The following is a 24,642-nucleotide window of genomic DNA, read 5'->3' as shown; positions in this document are numbered from 1 at the left end:
CCCGGTTTTCAAGCTGGTCCCATGCATCTAACCACTCACCCACTATCCATCATTCATCTACAGATCCATCCACTTGTCCATTTACCCCATTTTTCTGTCTGTCCACTTATCTACCTGTTCATCCATCCATCCACCATCTGACCATCCATCTGCTCATCTATCCACCATCCGTCCATCTGTTCACCCACCATCCATCTGTGTGTCTGTACATCTATCCACCATCTACCTCACCATCACCTACTTAGAGAGGGGAAGGATGCAGCTCTGTCCCAGTGAGTCCTCAGTCTGCTGTGGGAGTTGGACACAGAGACAGAATGAGTCCTGAATCTGAGGTCCCCTGATCTCTCCACCAGATCTTCAGAGGGCGGACAGACAGCTCTGTGAACTATGGGGCTGGGAAAGGCTCCAGAGAGCAGTGCCCTCAAGCTGAGTGATGGGAGAGGGGTAGTATCCTGGTTGTCTTGTGCAGAGTGGGTCCAGGAAGGCTGTCATATGTTCATCAGGTTGGGCATCTGTGAGGGGGCAGCATGGGACTGGGTTGGGCCTTGCAGACTTTACTGAGGGCTGTGCCTTGGCCAGTCTTGGCTGGTGACCCCAGCTGGAGTATCCTGCCCATGGCCTTGTGGGGAGGGCCATAAGCATGGGGATGTGTGAATGAGTATCCTGACAGGTGGCATGTGGATGAACTTGGGAACTCTGCTGGAGACGGGAATGGGGAACTGATGGGGTAGCGTGGGGATGGAGTCAGGTGTGCACTTTTGGGAGAGAGGGAAGGGCAGGTGGGGGCTAGGGCATCAATGGCGCAGCCTCAGGAAGGGTATGGAGGGCCTTTTGGGGGAGGGGTCAGCCATGGTGGGTACAGGGGTACAGAGCAGGCATCATCTGCATCTGGGAAGGCCCTGGTTTCAGGCCCTACTGTGTGACAGGGCAGGGGAACAGTTGCCATGCAGCATTAGGGCCTGGGAATCTGAGGGCTAGAGGGACCTTAGGGCACATCTGCATAGATGGAACTGTGGGAATGGGAGAGATACCTGCTTCCGTCTCTCCAGGGATGGAAAGCTTATGTCCCAAGGGAGATCCCACACCACACCAGAGCAGTAGGCCCCACAGCTTCTCATTCCACACTCCACCCCACAAAGACCCCAGTTTGGGGGCTTAGGGTATGTGCGCTGTGCCTTCTGAAAAGGGCATGGAGGCAGGTCAACAGCCTCCTTTGGTGAAAGTGGTTGTGTGCCAGTGGGGGTGTCAGTTGCAAGGGGGGCTGAACCCGTCCTCCATGGGCTTGCCGTGCATGGTCTCTGGGTCTCATTCTGCAAGCAAGGCGGGCCAGCTGGCCGGGGTGGATCTGTAGACTCAGACCCCAGGCTGGTGCCACAGACCCAGAATGCCCAGCCCCCCTCCTTTTGCCCTCTCGCGCAGAGGCGGCCCAATGCCTGGTACGTGGCTTGCAGAATGTGGACGTCTTTGCGGGGGAGGTGGCCACGTTCTCCTGTGAGGTGTCCAGCGCCGGTGGGCCGGAGGCCCGCTGGTGGCTGGATGGCACCCTACTGCAGGACAGCCCCCAGAGCGCCATCTCCGTGCGTGACGGGACCTTCCACTCCCTCACGCTCTCGGGCCTGGGGGTTGCCGACTCAGGCACCATCACCTACCGTGCAGGGCCCCTGGTCTCCACGGCCAAGCTGTTGGTCAAAGGTATTGGCCGATGGGACCTTGCCCTGAGCTGGCGCTTCTGCACCCGCTGACCTGGCATGCTTGCTGCGGGCTCCCTGGGCGGCAGGTCTGGGGCTGGCCCCAGGACGTGGACAGGGCAGGCGCAGCGGGAGGTCTGCTTTCTTGACTTGTAGGAGAGAAGGTGGGGCTGGGGAGTGGTGAAGCTGTAAGGCATGCCCCTCCTCAGCCACCCGTGGGGCCCAGACACTTCTTCCTGCCTGGGAAGAGGAGGAGCCCACGAGGGCAGTCGGGAGGGGAGAGCCCCCTTCCCAGTCCTGGGCAGAGCCGCACCTTCCCTGCTAGCTGCTGCCTCCCTTGCTGCGGGCTCTCTGGGAGGGACAGCTGTGGGGGTGTCAGGAACTCCTGGGACAGCTGAGAGGTTCTCCCGTGCTGTCCTTCCCAGCTGGTCCCATGCATCTAACCACTCAGCAAGCCTTTGCCTGGCACTCTTACCCCAGGACCAAGGCAGACTGCACACAGACATGCACCCACGCCCTGGGGTGACCCATTTGTTGAGTAGGATTTCAGCAGGCTAAGAGAGGATGGGGACCCCAAGGAGGTTAGCGAGGCCCCTGGAGCAGGGACGAGCTGGGCTGGGGGTGTTGTGTGTGACCTGCAGAGTTCACAGACCCCGAGCAGGGCCTGGGGGCTTTGAGAACAGGTGTCGTGTCCCTGCTGAGGGGAGTATGGCCTGGGCCGGGGGTGGGGAGGGAGGTAGGGCTTTGGGGATGAGAGGGATGAGGAGGGGCCTAGGGGAGCCGCCAGGGGATGGTGGTGGGCAGGGGTGAGGCTCAGGCTGCCGGGACGGGGCCCCTCCTGCCACAGCTTCATGCTTGCTTGAGCTGCTGAGAGCACAGGGCGGGTAGGGTGCGGCCGGGCCGCTCTGGCTGACGCGTGCCCGGGGTGTCGGCCGACAGATCCCACGGTGGAGGTGGTCAGTGCCATGCAGGACCTGGTGGTGGAGGAGGGCGGCTCGGCAGAGCTCCTCTGCCAGTACTCACGGCCCGTGCAGGCCACGTGGAAGATGGACGAACAGGAGGTGTGCGCTGACGGGCGCCGTGTCTTCATAGAGCAGGACTGGACCGTGGCCAGGCTGTCCTTCAGGCCAGCCTTGCCTTGCGACAGTGGCATCTATTCTTGTGAGGCTGCGGGCACCCGCGTGGCAGCCCTGCTCCATGTGCAAGGTGAGGCCTTGCACGGCTCTGGCATGGCTGGGACCATCCCAAGTGCTGCCAAGGCCAGTGTTGACAGCCCAGGCAGGCGGTGACAGCCGAGGCCGTGTGACTGTGCCGGAAAGACAGGGTCCAGCAGGCAGGGGCCCACCTTTCCCAGAGCGGCCTGTTGGGACAGGATGTGGTGCTGGGCTGCGCTCCTTGAGCCTGGGGTCTTAGTTGTTCTCCCATCCAGGCCGGCCCCCCAAGGGTGCCCCAGCCTGTGTCCCCACTGCAGTGCAGCAAGGACACACTCTGGGAGCAAGGAGTGGGGTGCGGATGGCAGCCCCCGTCAGGGGGACATCTCTTGGTTGCTGACACTTCCCCTTTGGGAAAATCGGAACCCCTCCTGGGGATGAGTGAGCTGCAGGCTGGAGGCAGTGGTCAGGGGCCACCTGCCGGATGGGGCACCCCCCTCACTCTCGACAGAATCTAGTTTTTAAAATGCTTTGTTTTTGGTTGCTGGGAGCAAGGCTCAGAATAGACAGCAATCCCCCTGTTCAGGGGGCCATCCCTGTGGGGGCTGTAGGAAAGGGAGATGGCCGCCAGCAGCTATGGGGAGGGGCCCCATGGGAGCCCAGGCCTGAGGGAGGCGGGGATGGGCCTGAGGCATGAGGGCATCTGGGCAGGGGGTGCGGACAAGAGAGCCCCAAGAAGCAGGAGAGGGCAGGCGAGGGCACAGGGGCTCACTGTTGCTTTGAAGTCTGTTATTTTATCAAGGCAAAGCAGCAGGTACATCTGGGATGGGAACTACGGATGCTGAGGGCCAGCAGTGATGGCAGGTGTGGCCCTTCTCCCCTGCAATGGTTAAGAGCAACCCCCGCCTGGCCATCTGAGCCCAGTACAGACATAGACATAACCCCTGTTGGTGCCACTGATTCTGATGCAGGGAGGGAAGGGGCCAGGATGTGGGGATGTCAGGTCTGTGGTGCCAGCAGCCCAGGGCCAGGAAGGTGGCCATAAGAGGGACATAGACTGGTTCTCTGGTGCTCTGTTCTGCCCCTTTCTCTCCCTGGGGCTCCTTGTCCAGAGCGGGCACCCTTGCCTGCAGGGTGGACTCAGTGGACAAGTTGGGATTGAGCACAAGGGCTGGGAACAGGTTTCATTCGAGAGAGCCGCTGGGGCCGTGCGCCTGGCTGCCCTGCCCCCTTCCCTTAGGTCAGCATCTGAGGTCCTGTGGGTCACGGTCACAGCCTTCCCGGCATCCAGGCCAGCTCTGGGTCGCCTGGCACTCCTGTCTGGCCTGACATGCACCCCACTCCCAGGACCCCACCTGGCACCTGGCATCCAGGTCCCTGCTGCCCCTCATGAGTCCCTTCTTCCTTCCCATCCCTCTTGTCAGTCCTCTTGCCTGGCTCAGGCATGCCCAATCTGAGGTTCCTCCTCCTCCTGGAAGCCCACTAAGACTGTTCCTACTGGCATCACTGCCCAGCAGGTGGTATGTTGTGGGAATGGGCCGTGGCAGGTGGCAAGCCAGGGCAGAGGGCAGCCAGGCCCTGAGCTGGAGTTGGGGCCAGGCATGCCCAGCCTGAGCTTACAGCTTACACAAAAAACACGTGTCCAGTTATCAAGACTGGTGTCCTGTGTGCACAAGAGGACTAGAGAGGGGTAGGGGATTAGGGCAGAGGTGCGTCTCGGGTGTGTGTGTGTGAGGGGAGCAGCTCAGCATGGCTGGGGACAGGGAGAAAGGGGAGCATTTTCAGAGCCCCCTTCTGCAGTGGGGTGTGGGTGGGGCGGGGGTTTGAGCCTGGCTGTGCCTTGGAAACACCTCTGAGCCATCTCACCAGTCTGGTGTGGAGACCCCCTCCCCCTGGCCACCAGAGCCCCTAAGGTGTGGGAGTGGGCAGGGCCAGCAGAGCCCTTAGGGTGTGGGAGTGGGCGGGGCACCACCTGGACACCATATGCTGCCCTCCACTCGCTGTTTCCTATTCAGTCCTGGGGCCCTTTGTAATGGGGGCAGGCCCTCCCTTAGGATCGCTCTGGGAGCCCTGAGCTGCCCCCTTCCCCGCAGCCAAGAACACAGTGCTGCGTGGCCTGGAGAACGTGGACGCGCTGGAAGGTGGCGAGGCGCTGTTCGAGTGCCAGCTGTCGCGCCCCGAGGTGGCTGCCCACAGCTGGCTGCTGGACGATGAGCCCGTGCACACGTCGGAGAACGCAGAGGTGGTCTACTTTGACAATGGACTGCGTCACCTGCTGCTGCTCAAGAACCTGCGTCCGCAGGATAGCTGCCGGGTCACCTTTCTGGCGGGGGATGTGGTGACGTCTGCGTTCCTCACGGTCAGAGGTCAGGGGTGCGGAAGGGCAGAGGCAGGGGCAAAGCCTCGGGCCTGATGGGGGGTGGGATGGGGCCACGGGATGAGGCCAGGATTCCAAGATCCGCCCCCCAACAGGACCCCATGCCAGGAGTGTACGGGGCTGGGACCAGGTTTCTGAGACCCCCCTCCCATGCCCAGGACCCTGAGCCATGGATGTGCAGGGCTGGGGTCTGGTCTCTGAGACCCCCTCCCACAGGACTGGAGCCGCTGACATGCAGGGCTGGGACCAGGTCTCTGAGACCAGCCCCCCCATGGGACCCCGTGCCATGGACCTGCAGGGCTGGAGTCTGGTCTCTGAGGCTCCTCCTGCCTAGGCTGGGTCTTCTCCTCGGCCAGGGGGAGGCGGCAGAGCTGTAGGAACCCGGTAGCATGCAGGTTTACCAAGGGTTCCCCCAGGCCACCCCTGCACCCTTGGCTTACCCGCACCGCCCCCACCCACAGGCTGGCGCCTGGACGTACTGGAGCCGCCGCAAGATGCCACGGTGCGAGCCGGGGTGCAAGCCCGCTTCAGCTGCATGCTCAGCGAGGCGGTGCCGGTGGGCGAGGCGACCTGGTACATCAATGGGACTGCTGTGCAGCCCGACGACCCTGACTGGATGGTCACCGCAGATGGCAGCCACCATGCCTTGTTGCTGCGCAGTGCCCAGATGCACCATGCTGGCGAAGTCACCTTTGCTGCCCGCGATGCCGTGGCCTCTGCACGGCTCACGGTGCTGGGTGGGTTGCTCGGGTCGCCTGGTTCAGGTCATGGGGAGGGCTCTACTGCTCCAGTCCTGGAAGCTGCCGGGGGCCTCTCCGTGGCCCCCATCCTGGTTGGCTCAGGGCATGCAGTGTCCCTTGGCTCCCGCAGACAGTCTTGGCCTTTGAGCACAGAGGCGCGCCCGCTGCACATGCCAGGATCAGACCCAAATCAGGCCTGTTGGGCATGCGCGGGAGCCAACCAGGAGCCTCCACGGACCAGCCCTCCCTCCCTGCAGGCATCCCGGATCCCCCAGAGGACGCCGAGGTGGTGGCTAGGAGCAGCCGCTCTGTGACACTGTCATGGGTGGCACCCGCAAGCGACGGTGGCGGCGGTCTCTGTGGCTATCGTGTGGAGATGAAGGCGGCCGCCACGGGCGAGTGGCGCCTGTGCCATGAACTGGTGCCTGGGCCTGAGTGCGTGGTGGATGACCTGGCTCCCGGGGAGACCTACCGCTTCCGAGTGGCTGCTGTGGGCCCAGCAGGGGCTGGGGAGCCCGTGCACCTGCCGCAGACAGTGAGACTGGGTGAGTCGCTGCACTCCCCACGGTTGGGGAGGGTCAGGTCCACTGGAGTGGTCGAGGTCTCCCCAAGCTGCAGGGCCCGGGGCAAGCCTTTGTTGAAGTGGCATTGTTTCCCGCAGAGCCCCAGGAGCCTGAACCTGCGCCGCCAGCTCCCGTGCTGAGGGCTCCCGCGTGCCCCGCTCCTGCGCCCCCGGCTCCCACGCACCCCGCTCCTGAGAGCCGGCAGGTGGTTGCCGGCAAGGACGTGTGTTTGGAGTGCGAGGTCACTGAGGCGGGTGAGGTCGTCTGGCTGAAGGGGACGGAGCTCATCCAGCCCAGCGGGCGCTTCCAAGTTCTCTGCCGGGGTCAGCAGCAGATGCTGGTCATCCGGGGATTCTCGGCGGAGGACCAGGGCGAGTACCGCTGCTGCCGCACCCAGGACCCCACCTCCCCTGCAGCTGCCACTTTCCAGGGTGCGTCCTCGGGACCCAGTGAAGGCGTGAGAGCCCTGGGATGTGGGAGTGAGCCGGCCCCTCCTCTTCGTCAGCTCTGGTTGGGGGTGGAAGGGCAGGGGTTCCTCTTGACGAGCCTGCCTCACACCAAAGAATACCGAGGACAGGGGGGGAAATGCATAGTCTCGTCGCTCAGCTTCTTCACAAGATGGCAGCTCAGGTCACACTGATACCTGAGCAGGACACTGGCCAACACATGCCTTCCTACCCACTGCTGGTCTCTTGAGCTCTTCTGCCTCTGTCCTCTGAACCTCCCTTCCCTTCCTTCTGAGTCCCCCACTCTGTGCTCTAAGCACTGCCATGCTGAATCCCCCACTGAATCACTCCCCTGAACTCATGCCCCCACACTAAAAGTTCTCCTACCGCCTGTGCTCTGAGACCTCACTATGAGCATCCCCATTCTGATCCCCTTCCTCTGTGCTTGACCCCCGATGCCCTGTGCTCTGAGCCACTGCAAGACCCCTACCACCACCAGATTCCCCATGGACCCCCTTCTCTGTGCACTCTGAGCACCCCACACCAACTCTGGCCCCCTTCCCCTGTGCACTAACCCCCCCACTCTGACTCCCTCCCTGTGCTCTGACTCCTCCCCCATCACTTCCCCCCTCCAGCCCCGTTTCCCCCCTCCCCCAGGGCTCTGAACCCCTCACACTCTGAGGTATCTGCACTTTTCCTGACTCTGGTCCTGTCCTTGGGCTCACTCCTCTTCTGTAGGGCCCTGATGCAGGTTGAGGTCTGGCCTCATAAGGACGCTGAGACCAACAGGGCAGTTCAGAACCTCAAAACCTTGTAAAGATTGGGCCTTCAGAACTCTCTGGTCTACTGAGGAGAACCACAGTCACAGCCTAGGCCAGCCTGGGGTAAAGGGTTGTCATCCCCCCACCTGCTGACCAGTCTCCTGTCCTTCTCAGTGGTGCTGACCCCCGGGTCTGGGGATGAGACCCCTGCACAGCCCAGCCTCCCCCCTGAGGCAGCCCAGGAGGGCGACCTGCACCTGCTGTGGGAGGCCCTGGCCCGGAAGCGCCGCATGAGCCGTGAGCCCACGCTAGACTCCATCAGTGAACTGCCTGAGGAGGATGGTCGCCTGCAGCATCTGCGACAGGAGGCAGAGGAAGCAGCCCCTGACCTCTCAGAGGACTACTCCACAGCAGACGAGCTGGCACGAACTGGCGAGGCTGACCTCTCACATACCAGCTCTGATGATGAGTCCCGGGCAGGCACTCCTTCCCTGGTTACCTATCTCAAGAAGGCTGGGAGGCCCAGCACCTCACCACTGGTCAGCAAGGTGAGTGTCCAGTGTGACCTGCAAGGAGAGGCCTGGATGGCTCAGGTCTTCACCAATTATCTACCGTCAACCCACCCATCCCCCACTCACCCATCCCCCACCCATCCATCAGAACCGCTCACGCATCCATCCCCCACCTTCCCATCTACACACCCTTCCACCTGTCCACCCGTCCACCCATCCACCATCCACCTGGCTGTTTAGAGCTGAAACTAGTCTTTCTGTCTCACAACCTGTCAGTCTCTGTTCGGGTGACCACTTAAAGTGGTTTCAGGGGGCGGGCCTCCATCTCGAAGGCCATAGGAGTCACTAGGCACCCGTAGGTTAAGCAGCTGCAGGAGGGCAGGAAGCGGAGTGGCGTGATGTACACATACATGGAGCAGGGACGGGAGCCCTGGACTTTGCTTCCAGTCCTGCCCCAGCTGTCCCTGTGCCATCCTTTCTCTGTCACGGGCCTCAGTTTCCCCACCTTCCCTGTGTGCACAGGCTGGGGTCCCCACAGTCCTACCTGGGAAGCCACAGAAGCATCAGGACCAGCCAACAGCCACTCACCCACCACCGGGAGACCTGAGTGCTGAGGACCTGAGTGACCCATCCATGGACAAAGCAGCCGTGAAGATCCAGGCTGCCTTCAAGGGCTACAAGGTCCGAAAGGAGATGAAGCAGCAGGAGGGACCTGTGTTCTCCCGCACGTTCAGCGACACTGAGGCACAGGTGGGAGATGTCCTGCGTCTGGAGTGTGTGGTGTCCAGCAAGGCGGATGTGCGTGCCCGCTGGCTGAAGGATGGCATGGAGCTGGCGGACGGTCGGCACCACCACATCGACCAACTTAGCGATGGCACCTGCTCCCTGCTGGTCACGGGCCTGGGCCTGGCAGACGCCGGCTGCTACACCTGTCAGGTGAGCAGCAAGTTTGGCCGCGTGGCCCACAGTGCTTGTGTGGTGGTCAGCGGGACTGAGAGCGAGGCAGAGAGCTCCTCGGGGGGTGAGCTGGACGACGCCTTCCGCCGGGCAGCCCGGCGGCTGCACCGGCTCTTCCGCACCAAGAGCCCGGCTGAGGTCTCAGATGAAGAGATCTTCCTCAGTGCGGATGAGGGATCCGCAGAGCCCGAGGAGCCTGCAGACCGGCAGATGTACCGCGAAGACCAGCACTTTGTCCACATCCGCTTCGAGTCGCGGGACGAGGCCCACCGTGCGGCTACCTGCTTCCGGGAGATGTTCGGCACCATGGGCATCTCAGTGGACATCTGCCTGTGGGAGCAGGGGCCCAGGGGCGTGGAGATGCGCATCAGCAGGCTGGCTCCACCCCCGGCTGCAACGCAGGCGACGGCGCCTTGCCCACTGACTGCGGAGGAGGCCGGTGAGTCTGCCTGCTGCCCGCTGCCTGCTGCCCGCTGCCTGCTGCCCGCTGCCTGCTGCCCAGGTGGGGCGGTGGAGGAGAAGGATCCCAGCGGCTGCAGACTTGGGGAGCTGGCTGCGCTCCCGCCTCTGGCCGCTGCAGATGCAGCCCACAGGGCTGAAAGAGCCTGAATTCAGGGGTAGCACAGTTCACTGTCCATCCCAGCTAGCTCCTCCGGGCCTCAGTGTCCCCTTTTGTGAAGCGGATCTAGGCTTCACAAGGCTTCTAGGCTTCTAGGGTTTGCGTTTCTTGCTCCATGAGGGTTTGGGATAGATGGCTAGAAAAGGTGGAGTTCCACGGCCCCCTTCGCCTGCTCTGGCAACTGAAGTTAATTTTAAAGCTGTTCCACTGTTGGCTTGCATGTCCTTAGGAACAACAGTGAGGTGTGACTCAGAGCCCCTGGCGTCAGGTCTGGAAACCGTCTCATGCTTGCAGCCCTAGACCCTCATCCCACGCAGCATTTGTCTCCCATCCCCTCCCCTGACTCTCCATTTCCTGTCTCTTATCCCCTGCCTCTCGATGGCTTGAGACCCAGGCTGGGAGGTCAAGGACCCTCCCAGAGAATGGGGTGAAGCTGGCAGGGCCTGCAAGAGACGCACGCTGGGCCACCGGCTGCTGGGGTGGCTGGAGGAGAAGCAGGGGCCCACTCACTGCAAGCTCTACCTGCCCCTCGCAGCCCCGGTGTTCCTGACTGAACTGCAGAACCAGGAGGTGCTGGACGGGTACCCCGTGAGCTTCGACTGCGTGGTGACCGGCCAGCCCGTGCCCACTGTATGCTGGTTCAAGGATGGCCGGATGCTGGAGGAGGACGACCACTATATGATCAGCGAAGACCAGCAGGGCGGTCACCAGCTCATCATCACAGCTGTAGTGCCTGCAGACATGGGCGTATACCGCTGCATGGCTGAGAACAGCGTGGGTGTGTCTTCCACCAAGGCCGAGCTCCGCGTGGACCGTGAGTGCGGGAGGCGGGGTTGACCAGGGCCACTGTGGGAGCTGGGGGAGGGGGCGGTGCTGGGCTACAGGAGGACCCGGAGAACACTGGTTTCAGGTCAGAGGGGACTGGGAAGCTCCATGTGCTGGGGCCAGGCTGGGGGTCGGGGTCTTCCCTCCTTGGGGGGTGTCTGGACAGGTCACAGGGGCCCCCAGCACGTGTGGCCGTTTGCTGTGGTACAATAAGCAATATGGATTTGGTCATCCTTGGTGCCAAGCACACGGTTCCCAAGTCCCCCAAGTTCCCCCGAGGGACAATGGGACAGGAGGTGTGTTTTATTCTAACCCGGTGACTCCTGGTAGGCTCAGGATGAGTGTGCCCACCTGGTTTTTGAGAAAAGCGCAAGAGCATTTCAGTGGAGGAAGGGTAGGATGTCAGATTCGGGGATAGAATCTCAAGTAGCGCTGGAGGGATTCATTCGGGGGTTTATCTGCCAAAAAATTAGACCTCGGCCTCATAGAAAGATGAGCTTCACAGGGATTACAGATGTAAATAGAAAATACAAAACTATGGGACTTTCAGGAAAGAGATCGGAGGAGATCTTTAGGAGCTGTGGCCAGGAAAAGACTACCTACATCTGACAACTGAAGCAACGCCCACAAAAGGGAAAATCGGTCAAAGTTACAAAGTTCTGCTCTGAGAAAGACCCCACGTTGGGGGACTGTGGGCTGGGAGAAGGCATCTGCCAGTCACATTATCTAGGAAACAACTTGATCTGAAAACAACAACATTGCTCAATGGTGAACAGTGTTAACAAAAAAAAAAAAAAAGGCGGACGCGAGCAGGACACAGGGCCACAGACGTGGCCAAGCATCATCAGCAGAGCCCCACAGAAGCCAGCCGCTGGGAACGAGAGGAAACTTTATGTTTACCAAAGTAGGAGCATTTCATCCTGCAGTGGCGATCTAGGGTTCCAGCATTGCTGTCCTTATGCCTGAAGGATGTCTTCCAACTTTTTTAACATAATCTGGGAATGCTAGAATTCTTCCAGCTTTTGTATGTCTGAAACAATGTCTGTATTTCTCCTGTGGTTTGGAAAGCTATTTTCGCTAGGACGATTTTTTTTTTTCTTCTCATACCTTAAATGTGCTGCTTGCCGTCTACTTGCTTAGACAGTTTCCACTGAGAAATAGGAAGTCATTCGTATCTTTCTCTGTGCAAAACTTGCCTTTTCTCTTGGTATTTAAACATTTCAGATACTTGCTTCCCATAAAATGTGCTAAGAAAGTACAGTTCAGGGGATGTTAGTGTGTTCGTTCTGTAGTGCAAGCTTCGCTGCCATCTGGTGCCAGAACATTCCCGGGATCCCAGGGAGAAACCCTGTGTCAGTTAGCTGTCACCCCATGCCGCCTTCCCCGGCCCCAGAGACCCCTGAACTGCCTACCATCCTTGGGGCTTTGCCCATTCCAGACATTTCACATGAATGGAATCCTATGCTACGTGGTCTCTTGTGTCCGGTTTCCGTCACCGAGTGTGTTCAGGAGGGCATCCACATGGTAAGCTTCACCTGTTTCTGGGGTGGAAAATCACTCTGTGCACATGGGCTGCTTATCCACACGATTCCGATGCAACACGCTGGTCAGCATGGCTCTTCTCCGTAATGCTGCCTTGTCTATCTGTGTACAAGCCTTAGTATTTGGGGACCTGTGTCCAGCTTGTGGGCACACAGGTAGGAGTGGAATTGCTTGGCCATATGATCACACTGAGGCTACCTTTGCAGGAACTGGCAAGCTTCACTGAGCATGCCCCCAGTAGTGGGGGCTCCTCCCCCTCCCCCCGCCCTGCCCCAGCAGCACCTGTTGTTATTCATCTCTCCAGCAGTGGCTGCCCCAAGCACTGAGCCTGTCCCTCCTCACGGACAGTGCTGCCTGTCTTCTCATGTGCTTATTGGGCATTTTTGTCTGTTCTTTGGAGACATGTCTCCTCAGATCTCGTGCCCATTTTCAAGTTGGGCTTTGATTTTGAGTAGTCAGAGTTCTTCATATATCCTGGGCACTATGCCCTTATCAGATATGTGGCTTTCAAATATTTTTTTCCATTCTGAGGATTTTCCTTCCACTTTTTTGATGGTGTTTTTGGATGCACAAGGACTTACTAATCATGATGAAGCCCAGTACTTCTCCTTCAGCTGTTTGTACTTTTATTGTCACGTCTATAAGACTGTCGCTTAATCCAACGGTATAAAGATCTACAACCCTTTTTCCCTAAGAGTTTGATAGTTTTGACTCTTATATGTAGGTTTAGTTTGGGTATATGGTGTAAGGTAAAGGCCCAGTTCATTCTTGTCTCAGGGAAATGCCATTGTTCCAGCATCGTTCACAGAAGGGACTATTTTCCTCTATGAAATTTTTGTGTAACTCCTGTCAAAAGCTGACTCCCTTGACATGTATGGGTTTATGACTGGGGTCCTAACTCCGTCCTGTGTATCCGTGCATCTGTTGTCCTGGCAACACCACGCTGTGTTGACTGCTGCAGCTTCGTAGTCCCTTTGGAAATCTAGACACGTGAGTCCTTCAGCTTCACCCCTGTTTCGACTGGTCGGAGCGTCTGGGTCCCATGTGTCTTTATAAGACTTCGAGGATCAGTGTGTCCGTTTTCTCAAAGATGATCTCTGGGTATTTTTTTTTTTTTTTAGCATTTCCTTCTTCTCGTTGGTTTTGAGTCATCGGATGGTGCCGTTCTTGGGTGCACTCTTCTGTGTGTTTCCCTGTGCTTGCCGTTCATGGAACTTCTCGGGATTTGGGGTTTCTGGTTGTCGTCAGGTGTGCCCGTGGTTTTGGCCGTCACTTCCTCAAGCGTCCTCCCTCCCCCCACCGCCATCGGGGGACTCCAGTTGCAGGCACGTGAGGTGGTGTGCAGTGGCGTGACCACGGGCCAGCCCTTCTCACCGGCCGCCCTTGTGTCTGCATTCCATTTCACGTTGTTTGTACCATCGTCCCCTCAACTCTGCTGTCCTCCGGGCATTGCTAACCTGCCGTCAGTCCCATCAGTGGGTCGTTTGTCCTACGAGGGCTCCTGAAGTCTTCTTTCACATGCTGGGGGTCTCTGTTCATGCAGTTCTCTTCCCCGCTTTGATGTCCTCCTCTGCCAGTTCCATGTGCATCTTCCAGTCTTGGTTGTGACCCACTGGGGGATGTTTTCCTGCCTCCCTGTGTCTCTGATGGGCCACGTTGGGGCAGGGCTGGATACTTTGTATTTCCGATCTTCTTGAGGTCTTCCTCTTGGATGGAGAGCAGGCGGGGCTCCATCTAGGGCTGACCCCCTCCCTCTGCTGAGGGGAGGGCCTTCCTGAGGACCTGATGCCACAGATGGTAGAAGTTCGCAGTCTGACTGGAAACGCAGAATCCCCGCACTGTTTCGATGGCCTCTTCAGATGGCTTGTCCCTCCACGTGCACGTGCTAGTCAGTGCTCTGCCTGCTCTCTTCTCTGGCTTCTGTCCTGTGGACCCCAGTAGCATTCACCATCCAGGACAGCATGCCTGGATCTGCCTCAGTTTCCCCTCCTGGACCTGGACACTTAAGGCGGGAAGCTGGGGCAATCACAGGGCTCATCATTGTTTCCAATCTGTAAGGAATCAACAAGAAATTCTCTGAGGCCAGCGGGGGTCCTTCAATGAACTCAGCTCTGACCCCATCTGTGGGGAGTCGGCATCGGACCCACACGGAGCCAGCATCATACCCCACACCCCATGGAGTCAGTGTCACACCCCCAGGGAGTCAGGGTCATGCCCCCATGGAGTCAGCATCACACTCATCTTGGAGTCAGCGTCACCACCACCCCCCACAGAGTCCCCGTCACAAACCACCCTGCTGGAGTCAGCATCACACCCAGTCAGAGTCCCCGTCAAGTCCTCCTGCAGAATCATCATCACACCCACGCAGAATCCCCATCAAGCCCCACCAACAGAGTCATCATTCCCCACCGCCCACCCCCCCTCCCCCGCAATCAGCAATATACCCACGCAGAGGGAGACCGCCTCATCCCCTACACAGTCACGCTTCAGGCCCACACACCACCACACTGCAAGTCCGGGGCCCACCAACCCCCGTGATAGACCCGAGGTCCCCACAGTCCCTCGACGGGTTCCACACACGTGCTGAGCGGCTCACAGAGCTCAGGGAAACACTCTCCTTCCTCCATTAACCCCTTTATTGTGACAAGACATGACTCAGAAGTAGCCGATGGAGGACATGCTTGGGGCAGGGGTGTGGGGCTTGTGTGTCCCTCCAGTGTGTCCCTCTCCCTACATCTGACCTGGTCTCCAGAAGCTCCCCAAGCCCTGCCTTGTGGGGTTTGTGGGGGCTTTGTTCCGTGGGCCCGATGGATTCAGTCCTGGGCCGTTGGTGGTGGGTGATGGATCCTACCTCCATCTCTCTCCCCGCCCCCTAGGTAAGGTAGGCCCCCGCCCCCTACCCTCGGGTCCAGGGTTGTGTCCCCTGGCCACCATCCTCCACCCTGAGGGACTTTCCAAAGTCACTTCCTTAGGTAACAAAAGATGCCTTTGTGGCTCTCAGCACTGGGAACTCCAAAGGTTTTAGGGGCTCTGTGCTGGGAACCTGGGCCACGCTTCTTGCTAAAAATTTCACTGTCACAAACGTTGTACTGTGTGCAGGGGCAGGACATGGATGGGGGAGGGTATTTGGGTCCAGGGAGCTTTAACAGGACCACGGAGCAGGTGGCTGGAACATCATCTACTCAGGGCACTGGAGGCCGCACTGGAGGCCTGCGTCTGGGCTCAGGGTGCCAGGGACACCATCTTCTGGTGGCAGATGTGGTCTTCCTCCAGGGTCCTCACCTGGGGACGCCCCTCCTCAGGGCACACTTATGGTCCTGGGAGCTTCCCCACAGGAGCCCCTTTAACCCTGATTACCTCCCAAAGGCTCCACTCCTGACAGCCATATGTTGGGGTTGGGATTTCCACAGATGGATCTGGGGGAAGGATCTGGGTAGCTGGCCCCCAGGGTGTAGCTGTGCCCATGCGAATGGGGTACAAGCCTCACAGCAGCCATTCTTCCTTTCCTAGTGACCAGCACAGACTATGAAACTGCTGCTGATGCCACGGAGACCTCCTCCTACTTCAGCGCCCAGGGCTACCTGTCCAGGTAGAGGGCCGTGCACAGGCGGGCAGACCCAGTGTGTGGCAATGCGGTCTGGGACCGACAGAGTCTGAATACTAGAGCTTTCCACCAGGCCCCGGCAGTGTCTGTCCAGCACACAAGGGACACTCTGAAGTCGCCCACTGCCCCTGACACCCCAGACGCTGGACCCTTCCCTCATCCACCTCACTTCCCCTGATATCCCCCCCAGATGCTGGACCCTTCCCCAGTCCACCTCATGCCCCTGACATACCCCCCTCCAGATGCTGGGCCCCTCCCCGGTCCACCTCACTGCCCCTGACACACCCCCAGGCTCTGGACCCCTCCTTGGTCCACTTCACTGCCCGTGATACCACCCCAGATGCTGGAACCCTCCCCGATCCACCTCACCCCACCTTCTCTGTTCTCCCTGTCAGCCGGGAGCAAGAGGGCATGGAATCAACCTCAGAGGAGGGCCAGCTGCCCCAGGTGGTGGAGGAGCTGAAGGACCTCCAGGTGGCCCCCGGCACACGCCTGGCCAAGTTTCAGCTCAAGGTGAAAGGTGAGGAAGACAGACCGCTGGCAGGTGCAGGCTGGGCCATTACAGGTGCCCCTGGGGTTGAGACCGATATTGACCACTCCCCCGTGGCTACAGGCTACCCAGCACCCCGACTGTACTGGTTCAAAGACGGGCAGCTCCTGACGGCTTCTGAGCACATCCACATGGTGGACAGGAAGACGCTTCACACCCTGGAGGTCGTGTCGGTCACCCGTGAGGATGCTGGCCAGTACTCAGCCTACATCAGCAACAATGTGGGCGCGGCCTAATCATCTGCACGGCTGCTGGTCCGAGGTGGGTCCCTGGGACGGGGTGTCCGCACTTGGGCCTCCTCGGTCCATGGGCGCCAGCATGGTGGGGGGCACGGGGTCCATGACACAGACCCAGGCAAGTGTGGGGATACCCTGGACAGTGCAGAGGAAGAGGCCAGCAGTTCCCGTGGGAGGAGAAGTCTGCACGTCCTTGTTTCCAAAGCCCTGAGCACCTCCAGGTGCCTCCACGTCACACCTGAGCCAGCAGTGTCTGTGGGACCCAGCGCTGCCCAGACTCCCCTCTGACCTTCAGTGCGACCTTGTGTCCACTGCATAGCGACCCCCACACTCCTGGGGCCGTGGGGTGGGAGGCCACACACTGGACCACTGGAGCCTCAGGGTGTGCTCCCTGCATGGACTGAGTCTCAGGGAAGGTGTGGCTAGGAATGGGGACCCCGATCCCCACAGGTGCATGGATGGGCCCTGAAGAGACAGGCCCCCTGGGGACATAGGCCCCCTGGGCTATAGGCCTGATCTCTGTTTCTCGCCTCTTTCAGGCCCTAAAGATCCCGAAGAGAAGCCTGCGTTGGGTGAGCCCATGGGTGGGCAGAGGGTGGGTAGGTGGGTTGGCCCAAGGGCATGAGGGATACCACCTTGCAGATGGAGCAGGGTTGGGGGCAGGCTGCAGAGACCCAGGATCCAGGCAGGACAAGGCTGGGACCTGGGGCTGGGGCTGGAGCAGGGGCCCCTAGAGGCCATGCTCCCCAGCAGAGATGGGGCTCGACATGTGGTCATCACCGGTGTTTGCCAAATCTCCAGATGTGGGCCAACAGCTGGTGCCACCCCGGTTCCTGGAAAGATTCACCTCCAAGAAAGTAAAGAAAGGTTCCAGCATCACCTTCTCAGTGAAGGTGGAAGGTAACGCTCTCCTAGCTCCCTGCCCCCACCCAGGGCGCTCAGAGCAGACCCCACCATGCCTCCATGGAGGACCCCCACCCAGGAAGGCTCAGAGCAGGCCCCTCCCTGCTCTCAACCAGGACCCCCACCCGGGAAGACCAGAGCAGGCCCCTCCTGCCTCTACTCAAAGCCCCCCAGGCAGATCTGAGGTGCCCCCCAGCTCCGGGAACCCCTTCCCCATGGGCTCTTGCCTGTCCCCCAGGCTCTCCTGCCCCCACGGTGCATTGGCTGCGGGAAGAGGCAGAGCGGGGCGTGCTGTGGATCGGCAGGGACTCACCAGGCTACACGGTGGCCAGCTCGGCCCAGCAGCACAGTCTGGTCCTGCTGGACGTGGGCAGACAGCACCAGGGCACCTACACCTGCATTGCCACCAATGCCGCGGGCCAGGCCCTCTGCTCCGCCAGCCTGCACATCTCCGGCTGTGAGTCGACGGGGGTCACTGGCCCAGCAACTCCCCCCCCAACCCGGAGCTGGGGAGACCCCAAACACAGCCTCTGGGCCAGCTGCCAAGCAGTGTCCTGCAGGCTCTGCTCAGCGGGCTGAAGCCCTCCCAAGGCCCCCGGCCACCCTGAGCATGTCCATCTGGGGGCTCCCTCGGGCTGGGACGTGCTGGATGGGTCCCAACCAGCACTGGCTCAGGGCTGTGGGCCGTCATCCTGGGGGCTCACTCTGTTCTCCTGATAGTGCCCAAGGAGGCGGGTGCCGCGGAGGAGCACGCTGGAGTGAAGGAGGCCCTCATCTCCACCTTCCTGCAGGGGTGAGTGTGGGGGAGCAGGCCAGCAGCAGCACTGGCCCTGGACAGGGCATCCTGTCTGGACTGCAGCCCTCTCTGAGCCTCAGTGTCCCTCTGTAAGAGGAGGGCTCCGGTGAGGCAATCTCTCAGGACACTGCTTCCTTTAGGGCCCAAGCCGTGTCTGCACAGATGACCGAGACCGCGGGGTTTGCCACTGATTTTGTTGGGCAGAGGACAGGTACAGGATGGTTGGGAGCAGGGTGGGGGCTGACATGTCCCTAGTGCAGGGGTGAGGCATGGAGGGTGCAGCCCCAGCTCTACAGGCCCAGAAATGACTGCTTGCCCTCCATGGGGCCTGATTCTGAGCCTTGTGGATCTGGGGACCCTGACGGCCCTGGGCTTAGAGCTCAGAGCTGTGGCCACTGGGCCTGGGCGCAGGTGGTGGCCACTGAGGGCTGGGTGAGGGCCGGGCAAGGGAAGGGGCGGGCAGGTGCTGGGCTGCCACCATGGAGACCTCTTCAGTCCTGGATTCTCCCCCACCCCCCAGGAGGGTCCTTCTATTCCCCTCCCACCACCCCACAGGGCCTCCCCCACCCTGGGGGATTTGTGACTTCAGTGGAAGTCATGAGTCTGCACCATGGGCGGGAAGGGAGGGTCATGTGCTCTGCGTGCTGGTTGCCCACCTTTGGGGTCACTTTTTGGCTGACCCCCACTCACCCAGGCAGCCCTCATGAGCCCTTAACCCGACCCTCCCAAGCTTCCGGCAGTAATGGTCTCAAGTCTGTGCCATCCTTGGCACTGCGGATGCCAGAGCCTGGGACAGGGCCTGGAGGGGGTGCCTGGGCATGTCTGCGAGGCACATGACTGGCTGAGCTGGGTTCTGGCTCCTAGCAGAGCCCACGGTGGTGGAAGCCCATGGCCACCTGTCCCTGGCTGAGGTGGGCACAGAAGAGTTCCTGCAGAAGCTCACGTCCCAGATCACTGAGATCGTGTCGGCCAAGATCACGCAGGGTGAGGGTACTGCTGGCCATGCTCCGGGATTGGGCTATGCCTTGTTCATGTGCCCTGGGCACCAGTGGGGAGGGGACAGGGGTGCAGGCCCTTCTTGGAGATCATGTACCCTGTGTCCCCCAGCCAAGCTGCAGGTGCCTGGAGGGGACAGTGATGAGGAATCCAAGACACCATCCGCATCCCCCCGGCACGGCCGTTCCCGCCCCTCCTCCAGTGTCCAGGAGTCGTCCTCAGAGTCGGAGGACGGGGACTCCCGAGGCGAGGTGCTCTGACTGGCAGGGGTGGGTAGGGCACTGGTGGGATGGGGGGCCACACATCTCGGTGGCCATCCCCTCTCCCACCCCGCGACGGGATTTCTATCAGCAGAGATTGCTGAGCCTGTACTGAAACCGTATGAAGTCTCAGGATGGCTTCTCACCCAAATTAATGGTGGGCACCCTGTAGCCTCAGGGTGAGGGGCTGGCTGTCCAGCCTCAGACCTGGCTGGCTCCCACCCGGGTCCCCCACCCCTCTGGGGTCTTTGGGGGCTACTGGGGCCTCAGGAGTTCAGGCTGGCTCCTGCCCGGCTTCCCCCACCCGGGGTCTTTGGGGGCTGCTCAGTCCTTGGGGGGCCAGTCTAGCTCCTGCCCAGGTCCCCCACCTCTCTAGGGTCTTTGGGGGCTGCTGGGGTCTCGGGATATCAGGGTGGCTCCCACCGAGATCTGACTCAGCATTATGCCCCCAGATCTTCGATATCTATGTGGTCACGGCTGACTACCTGCCCTTGGGGGCCGAGCCGGATGCCATCTCCCTGAGGGAGGGCCAGTACGTGGAGGTGCTGGACTCGGCCCACCCCCTGCGCTGGCTTGTGCGCACCAAGCCCACCAAGTCCAGCCCCTCACGGCAAGGCTGGGTGTCCCCTGCCTACCTAGACAAGCGGCTCAAGGTACTGGATGGCTGGGTGGGGACCCTGGGAGTGTCATCCCTGTGAGGCCAGGAGCCTAACTCCCATAGGGCAGGGCCAGAGCTGAGGCCATCTGTCACTGTCCCCCATTTTCTCAGCAGCTGTCGCCCGAGTGGGGGCCCACTGAGGCCCCCGAGTTCCCAGGGGAGGCCGTGTCTGAAGATGAATACAAGATGAGGCTGAGGTGAGGGGCTGGCAGGTGGGGCATGAGTAGCTTTGTGGTGGCAGTGGCGGGACAGACGTGGGGCTGCCTCCCTCCACCACTGTGCCAGGCTTGCTTGGACCATGGGTGGTGGGCTGCGCAGACTCTGGGACAAGCCCTTGCCTCTCTCTTCCCTTTTCCCCGCCCAGCTCTATCATCCAGGAGCTGCTGAGCTCTGAGCAGGCCTTTGTGGGCAAGCTGCAGTTCCTGCAGAAGCACCACATCCAGCACCTGGACCACTGCCCGCACGTGCCCACGGCCGTGGCCAGCCAGAAAGCAGTCATCTTCCGCAACGTGCAGGACATCAGCCACTTCCACAGCAGGTGAGTGGGCAGGTGGGCCCTCAGATGTGAACACATGCATGCCAGCCACACGTGCACACCTGCTCACACGCACGCCTGAATCCCCATGCACACACCTGCACACACCTGCACATGTGGGCATGTGTGTACATGGCACATAAAGCACATGTGTCTGCACACAGATATGCATGCACATAGACATGCAGACAGACAGACATGCACACTTGGACACATGCACGCCTGCATCACAGGCACATACCTCCATGTGTGGCCACGTATAGGCACATATGTACATGATACGTGCAGCACATAGGCAAGGTTGCATGAACACACCCTTTACTGCATGCATTCACACAGATGCTCACGCACACAGACGCCCCCACCACCACACCCATGGCCCCCATAGTGCAGTGCATTCAGTCCCAAGCAACCACACAGCCCAGCCCTGGGTGGGAGCCTGTTTCCTCCCAGACCTGAGACCTCGCTCTCCCCCGACTATTCTGCTCTCTGCCGTAGCTTCCAGCGGGAGCTGCAGAGCTGTGACACCGATGACGACGTGGCCATGTGCTTCATCAAGAACCAGGCAGCCTTTGAGAAGTACCTGGAGTTCCTGGTGGGCCGTGTGCAGGCTGAGTCAGCAGTGGTGGGCACAGCTGTGCAGGAGTTCTACAAGGTGCCCCCCAGCCCTGGCCCCACAGCTTACTGAGCAAAGTATAGCTCCTGAAGCCCCATGCTCACCTTCCGTTGGTGACATAGTGGGGCAGGGGTGCGGCTGGCCGGGGAGGAGGGGCAGTGCATGTGCGTGTGCGTGTGCATGTGTGTGCATGTGCAGTTGTGCAGTGGTGCAGCTGGTCAGGGAGAAGGGACGGTGCGTGCGTGTACACGTGCAGTGGGGCAGGAGTGTGGCCAGTCGGGGAGGAGACAGGCACCCATGTGCACTCTGCTGCCCCAGCCCCCCACATCTCTGGCTCTGCTGACACTGCCCTGTCCCCCACTGCGCCCCACGGCACCCACAGAAGTACACAGAGGAGGTGCTGTCGGCTGCAGACCCGTCGCAGCCGCCCCCGCCGCCCCTGCAGCACTTCCTGGAGCAGCCCGTGGAGCGGGTCCAGCAGTACCAGGCCCTGCTCAAGGTAGGGGGTGCGCTGCCCAGCCCCCTCCCAGGCCTGGTTGCCGGGCCACTGGGCTGAGGCCTGACGCTGTGTCCCCCAGGAGCTGATCCGCAACAAGGCGAGGAACGGGCAGAACTGTGCGCTTCTGGAGCAGGCCTACGCGGTGGTGTCCGCCCTGCCGCAGCGTGCGGAGAACCAGCTGCACGTGTCGCTCATGGAGAACTACCCAGGCACCCTGGAGGCACTGGGCGAGCCCATTCGCCAGGTCTGGGATGCTGAGATGCGGGATGCAGGGTGCGGGGGAGCGGGTGAGGGTTTGGGCAGGGCCACAAGCAGGGGCCGAGTGCGGGGGCTCCGGGCTGACTGTGGGAGCATGTACTGGGCTGACTGTGGGGGGTTGTCTCGGGGCTGAATGCAGAGGCTCCAGGCTGAACTTAGGGGCGGGTTCTGGGCTGGCTGTGTGGGCTGGGGGCTGATGTCGGGCTCCTGCAGGGCCACTTCATTGTATGGGAGGGGGCACCGGGCGCGCGGATGCCCTGGAAGGGCCATCACCGCCACGTCTTCCTGTTCCGCCACCACCTGGTGGTCTGCAAGCCCAGAAGGGATTCCCGCACCGACACTTTTAGCTACATCTTCCGGAACATGATGAAGGTGGGCTGGGGGGTAGGGCAGGGAGGACCGGCGGGGGGGCAGTGTGGGGCTGGGGCAGGCGCAGAGGCCTGCGTTCCTCCAGACACTCAGCCTGCATCCTCTGACCTGCAGCTGAGCAGCATCGACCTGAATGACCAGGTGGAGGGTGACGACCGTGCCTTCGAGATCTGGCATGAGCGGGAGGACTCGGTGCGCAAGTACCTGCTGCAGGCGCGCACGGTCATCACCAAGAACTCGTGGGTGAAGGAGATCTGTGGCATCCAGCAGCGCCTGGCCCTGCCCGTGTGGCGTGAGTGCCCCACGCTGGGAAGGCCTGGAGGCCCCAGTCTTCCGCCCCTGAGCCTCAGCACCCTGCCCGGTCCCACAAGGCAGGAGGGAGAGGCTCTGTCTGGAGTGTGGTTTGCTCAGCCTCTCAGCAGCCTGAGTTGGGGTGCTGGGCTGAACCCGACTTCAGTGCAGGGCAGCCTCAAGGTTCACACAGGGCCCCCCAGCACAGGACAGTTGCCCAGACTGTTAGAGTCAGGAGGGCCACCCAGATGGGTGGTCACAAGGGGTGGTGTCCGTAGCAACCACAGCTTTGGACCCTGGGGCTTCTCATGAGTCCAGGGACGGACCAAGGACCTAGGGCTGCTGCCGACCCATGCACCAAGAACTCAGAGTCAGTGTGTGTGTGTGTGTGTGTCCAGACCCCCCAGATTTCGAGGAGGAGCTGGCGGACTGCACAGCAGAGCTTGGTGAGACAGTGAAGCTGGCCTGCCGTGTGACGGGCACCCCCAAGCCTATCGTCAGCTGGTACAAAGGTAGGACCCTCCAGCCTAAGGGATGTGGATGTTGCACCAGTAAAAGTTGGCCAGAGGGGTGGGCCTGGTCAGGGGTTGGGCGGGGGCAGGTGTGAGGGACAGGCGTCCTGTTACAGGGGCTCACCGTGGGCTCAGCCAGCCTGGCTGGGAGCACAGGTGCACGAGGTGGGACAGAGCAGAGGCTGTGCCCCTGTGATTCAGAAATTGTGACCCTGCTCACCCCGGATCTCTCCTTAGCTGTCTCATTTGACATGTTTGCACAGAGGGCTAGCACCCTGCTCCAGGTACCAGGGATGCAGAGGCAACTAGGCCCTGCCCAAGGGTGCTGTCCACATAGTGGGAGGACCAATGGTCAACTGGTAGACAGATGTGTGGCAGCAAGTAGGGAGGTGCTGTGGCCTGCCAGAGAAATGAGGCAGATGCAAGGGCAGCTGCTCTCTGGCCAACACGCGAGAGCCCTAGGGGGCAGGCAGGCGGCCAGGAGAGGGCAGGGTAAACTCCGAGGCTGGCCCTGGGGTGGGATCTCAGGTGTGGCTCTGGGCATGACAGGAGCCACAATGTTTGGGGGTCCCAGTTCTGACACCAGCCACCATCCAGGGTCCCCGGGACCACCCCTAGTTCTGACACCTGGTTTGGGGGTCCCATGACTGGCTTTGGGGTCCATGAATCACTGAAGGACTCACAGAATTCAGCAGAGTGTCTACTCAGGGTCTGGCTTATTGCAGGGGTGGGAAGAAGCTCCTGGGGAGGGGTCCAGCGGGGTTCCAAGGGGGCTCCTGAGGCCTCCCACCTTCTGGTGGAGTCATGCAGACCACATCTCTCTCCCGCATGGATGCAGGCAGTGCAGTCTAGTCCCCCGGGGTACACGCGTCCGAGCCTTGTGTCCAGGGTGTCTGCTGGGGGGTCACTCACGCAGGCACAGCTGTCGACTCTCAGAGCCCCTGTAGGGCTCAGACTCCTGCCACATGGTCCTAAGCCCCAGCCCTGCCTCACAGCTGATGGGGTCCAAGTCCCCAAGTAAACCAGGACACTCTTACTGGGAGTCACCTGGCCTGGGCTGGACTGGCAGGTAGACCTCCTAGTGTCCACTGCAACCCGAAGACCCAAATCAAGTCCTGGTCTTGAAGGAGCCATCCCAGGATGGTCAGGTCCTGTGGGCCTTTGTCTGTCCTTTCTGGTCAAGGGCGGGGCTGCTGAGAACACCTGGGGTGTTGCTGGGCTTTCCCTGGGTCCTAGGGTCAGAGCCACATACCCCTTCTCTGCCCTGGAGTCGTCTTTTAGAGGGAGCCCCTACTGCTCCCATGTTCTGGGGTCTCCTCCCCCGCACAGAACCTGGAAGTGCAACTTCCCATCCTGCGATCCCCCCATGGCCAGACCT

The 24,642-nt window shown here is 60.8% G+C and overlaps 1 protein-coding gene across 1 annotated transcript in view; it reads left to right on the top strand.

Moving 5' to 3' along the window:
* Positions 1-24,642, top strand: part of OBSCN (obscurin, cytoskeletal calmodulin and titin-interacting RhoGEF) — a 138,618-nt gene that overhangs the window by 86,237 nt on the left and 27,739 nt on the right. The window contains 26 exon segments of the mRNA XM_059176109.1: positions 4,933-5,205; positions 5,678-5,953; positions 6,214-6,501; positions 6,618-6,950; positions 7,901-8,274; positions 8,761-9,634; positions 10,350-10,628; positions 15,692-15,770; positions 16,181-16,305; positions 16,399-16,596; positions 17,111-17,143; positions 17,373-17,471; positions 17,713-17,931; positions 18,195-18,267; positions 18,411-18,481; positions 19,135-19,254; positions 19,378-19,517; positions 19,979-20,179; positions 20,299-20,381; positions 20,549-20,722; positions 21,218-21,374; positions 21,718-21,834; positions 21,914-22,078; positions 22,306-22,464; positions 22,576-22,753; positions 23,151-23,264. Coding sequence (XP_059032092.1) covers positions 4,933-5,205; positions 5,678-5,953; positions 6,214-6,501; positions 6,618-6,950; positions 7,901-8,274; positions 8,761-9,634; positions 10,350-10,628; positions 15,692-15,770; positions 16,181-16,305; positions 16,399-16,596; positions 17,111-17,143; positions 17,373-17,471; positions 17,713-17,931; positions 18,195-18,267; positions 18,411-18,481; positions 19,135-19,254; positions 19,378-19,517; positions 19,979-20,179; positions 20,299-20,381; positions 20,549-20,722; positions 21,218-21,374; positions 21,718-21,834; positions 21,914-22,078; positions 22,306-22,464; positions 22,576-22,753; positions 23,151-23,264 — 5,202 coding nt within the window.

Source organism: Mustela lutreola, chromosome 5 (assembly GCF_030435805.1).
Source record: "Mustela lutreola isolate mMusLut2 chromosome 5, mMusLut2.pri, whole genome shotgun sequence".
NCBI lineage: Eukaryota > Metazoa > Chordata > Mammalia > Carnivora > Mustelidae > Mustela > Mustela lutreola.
Note: the sequence above shows the minus strand (reverse complement) of the source record. Positions and strands in the feature narration are given on the sequence as shown.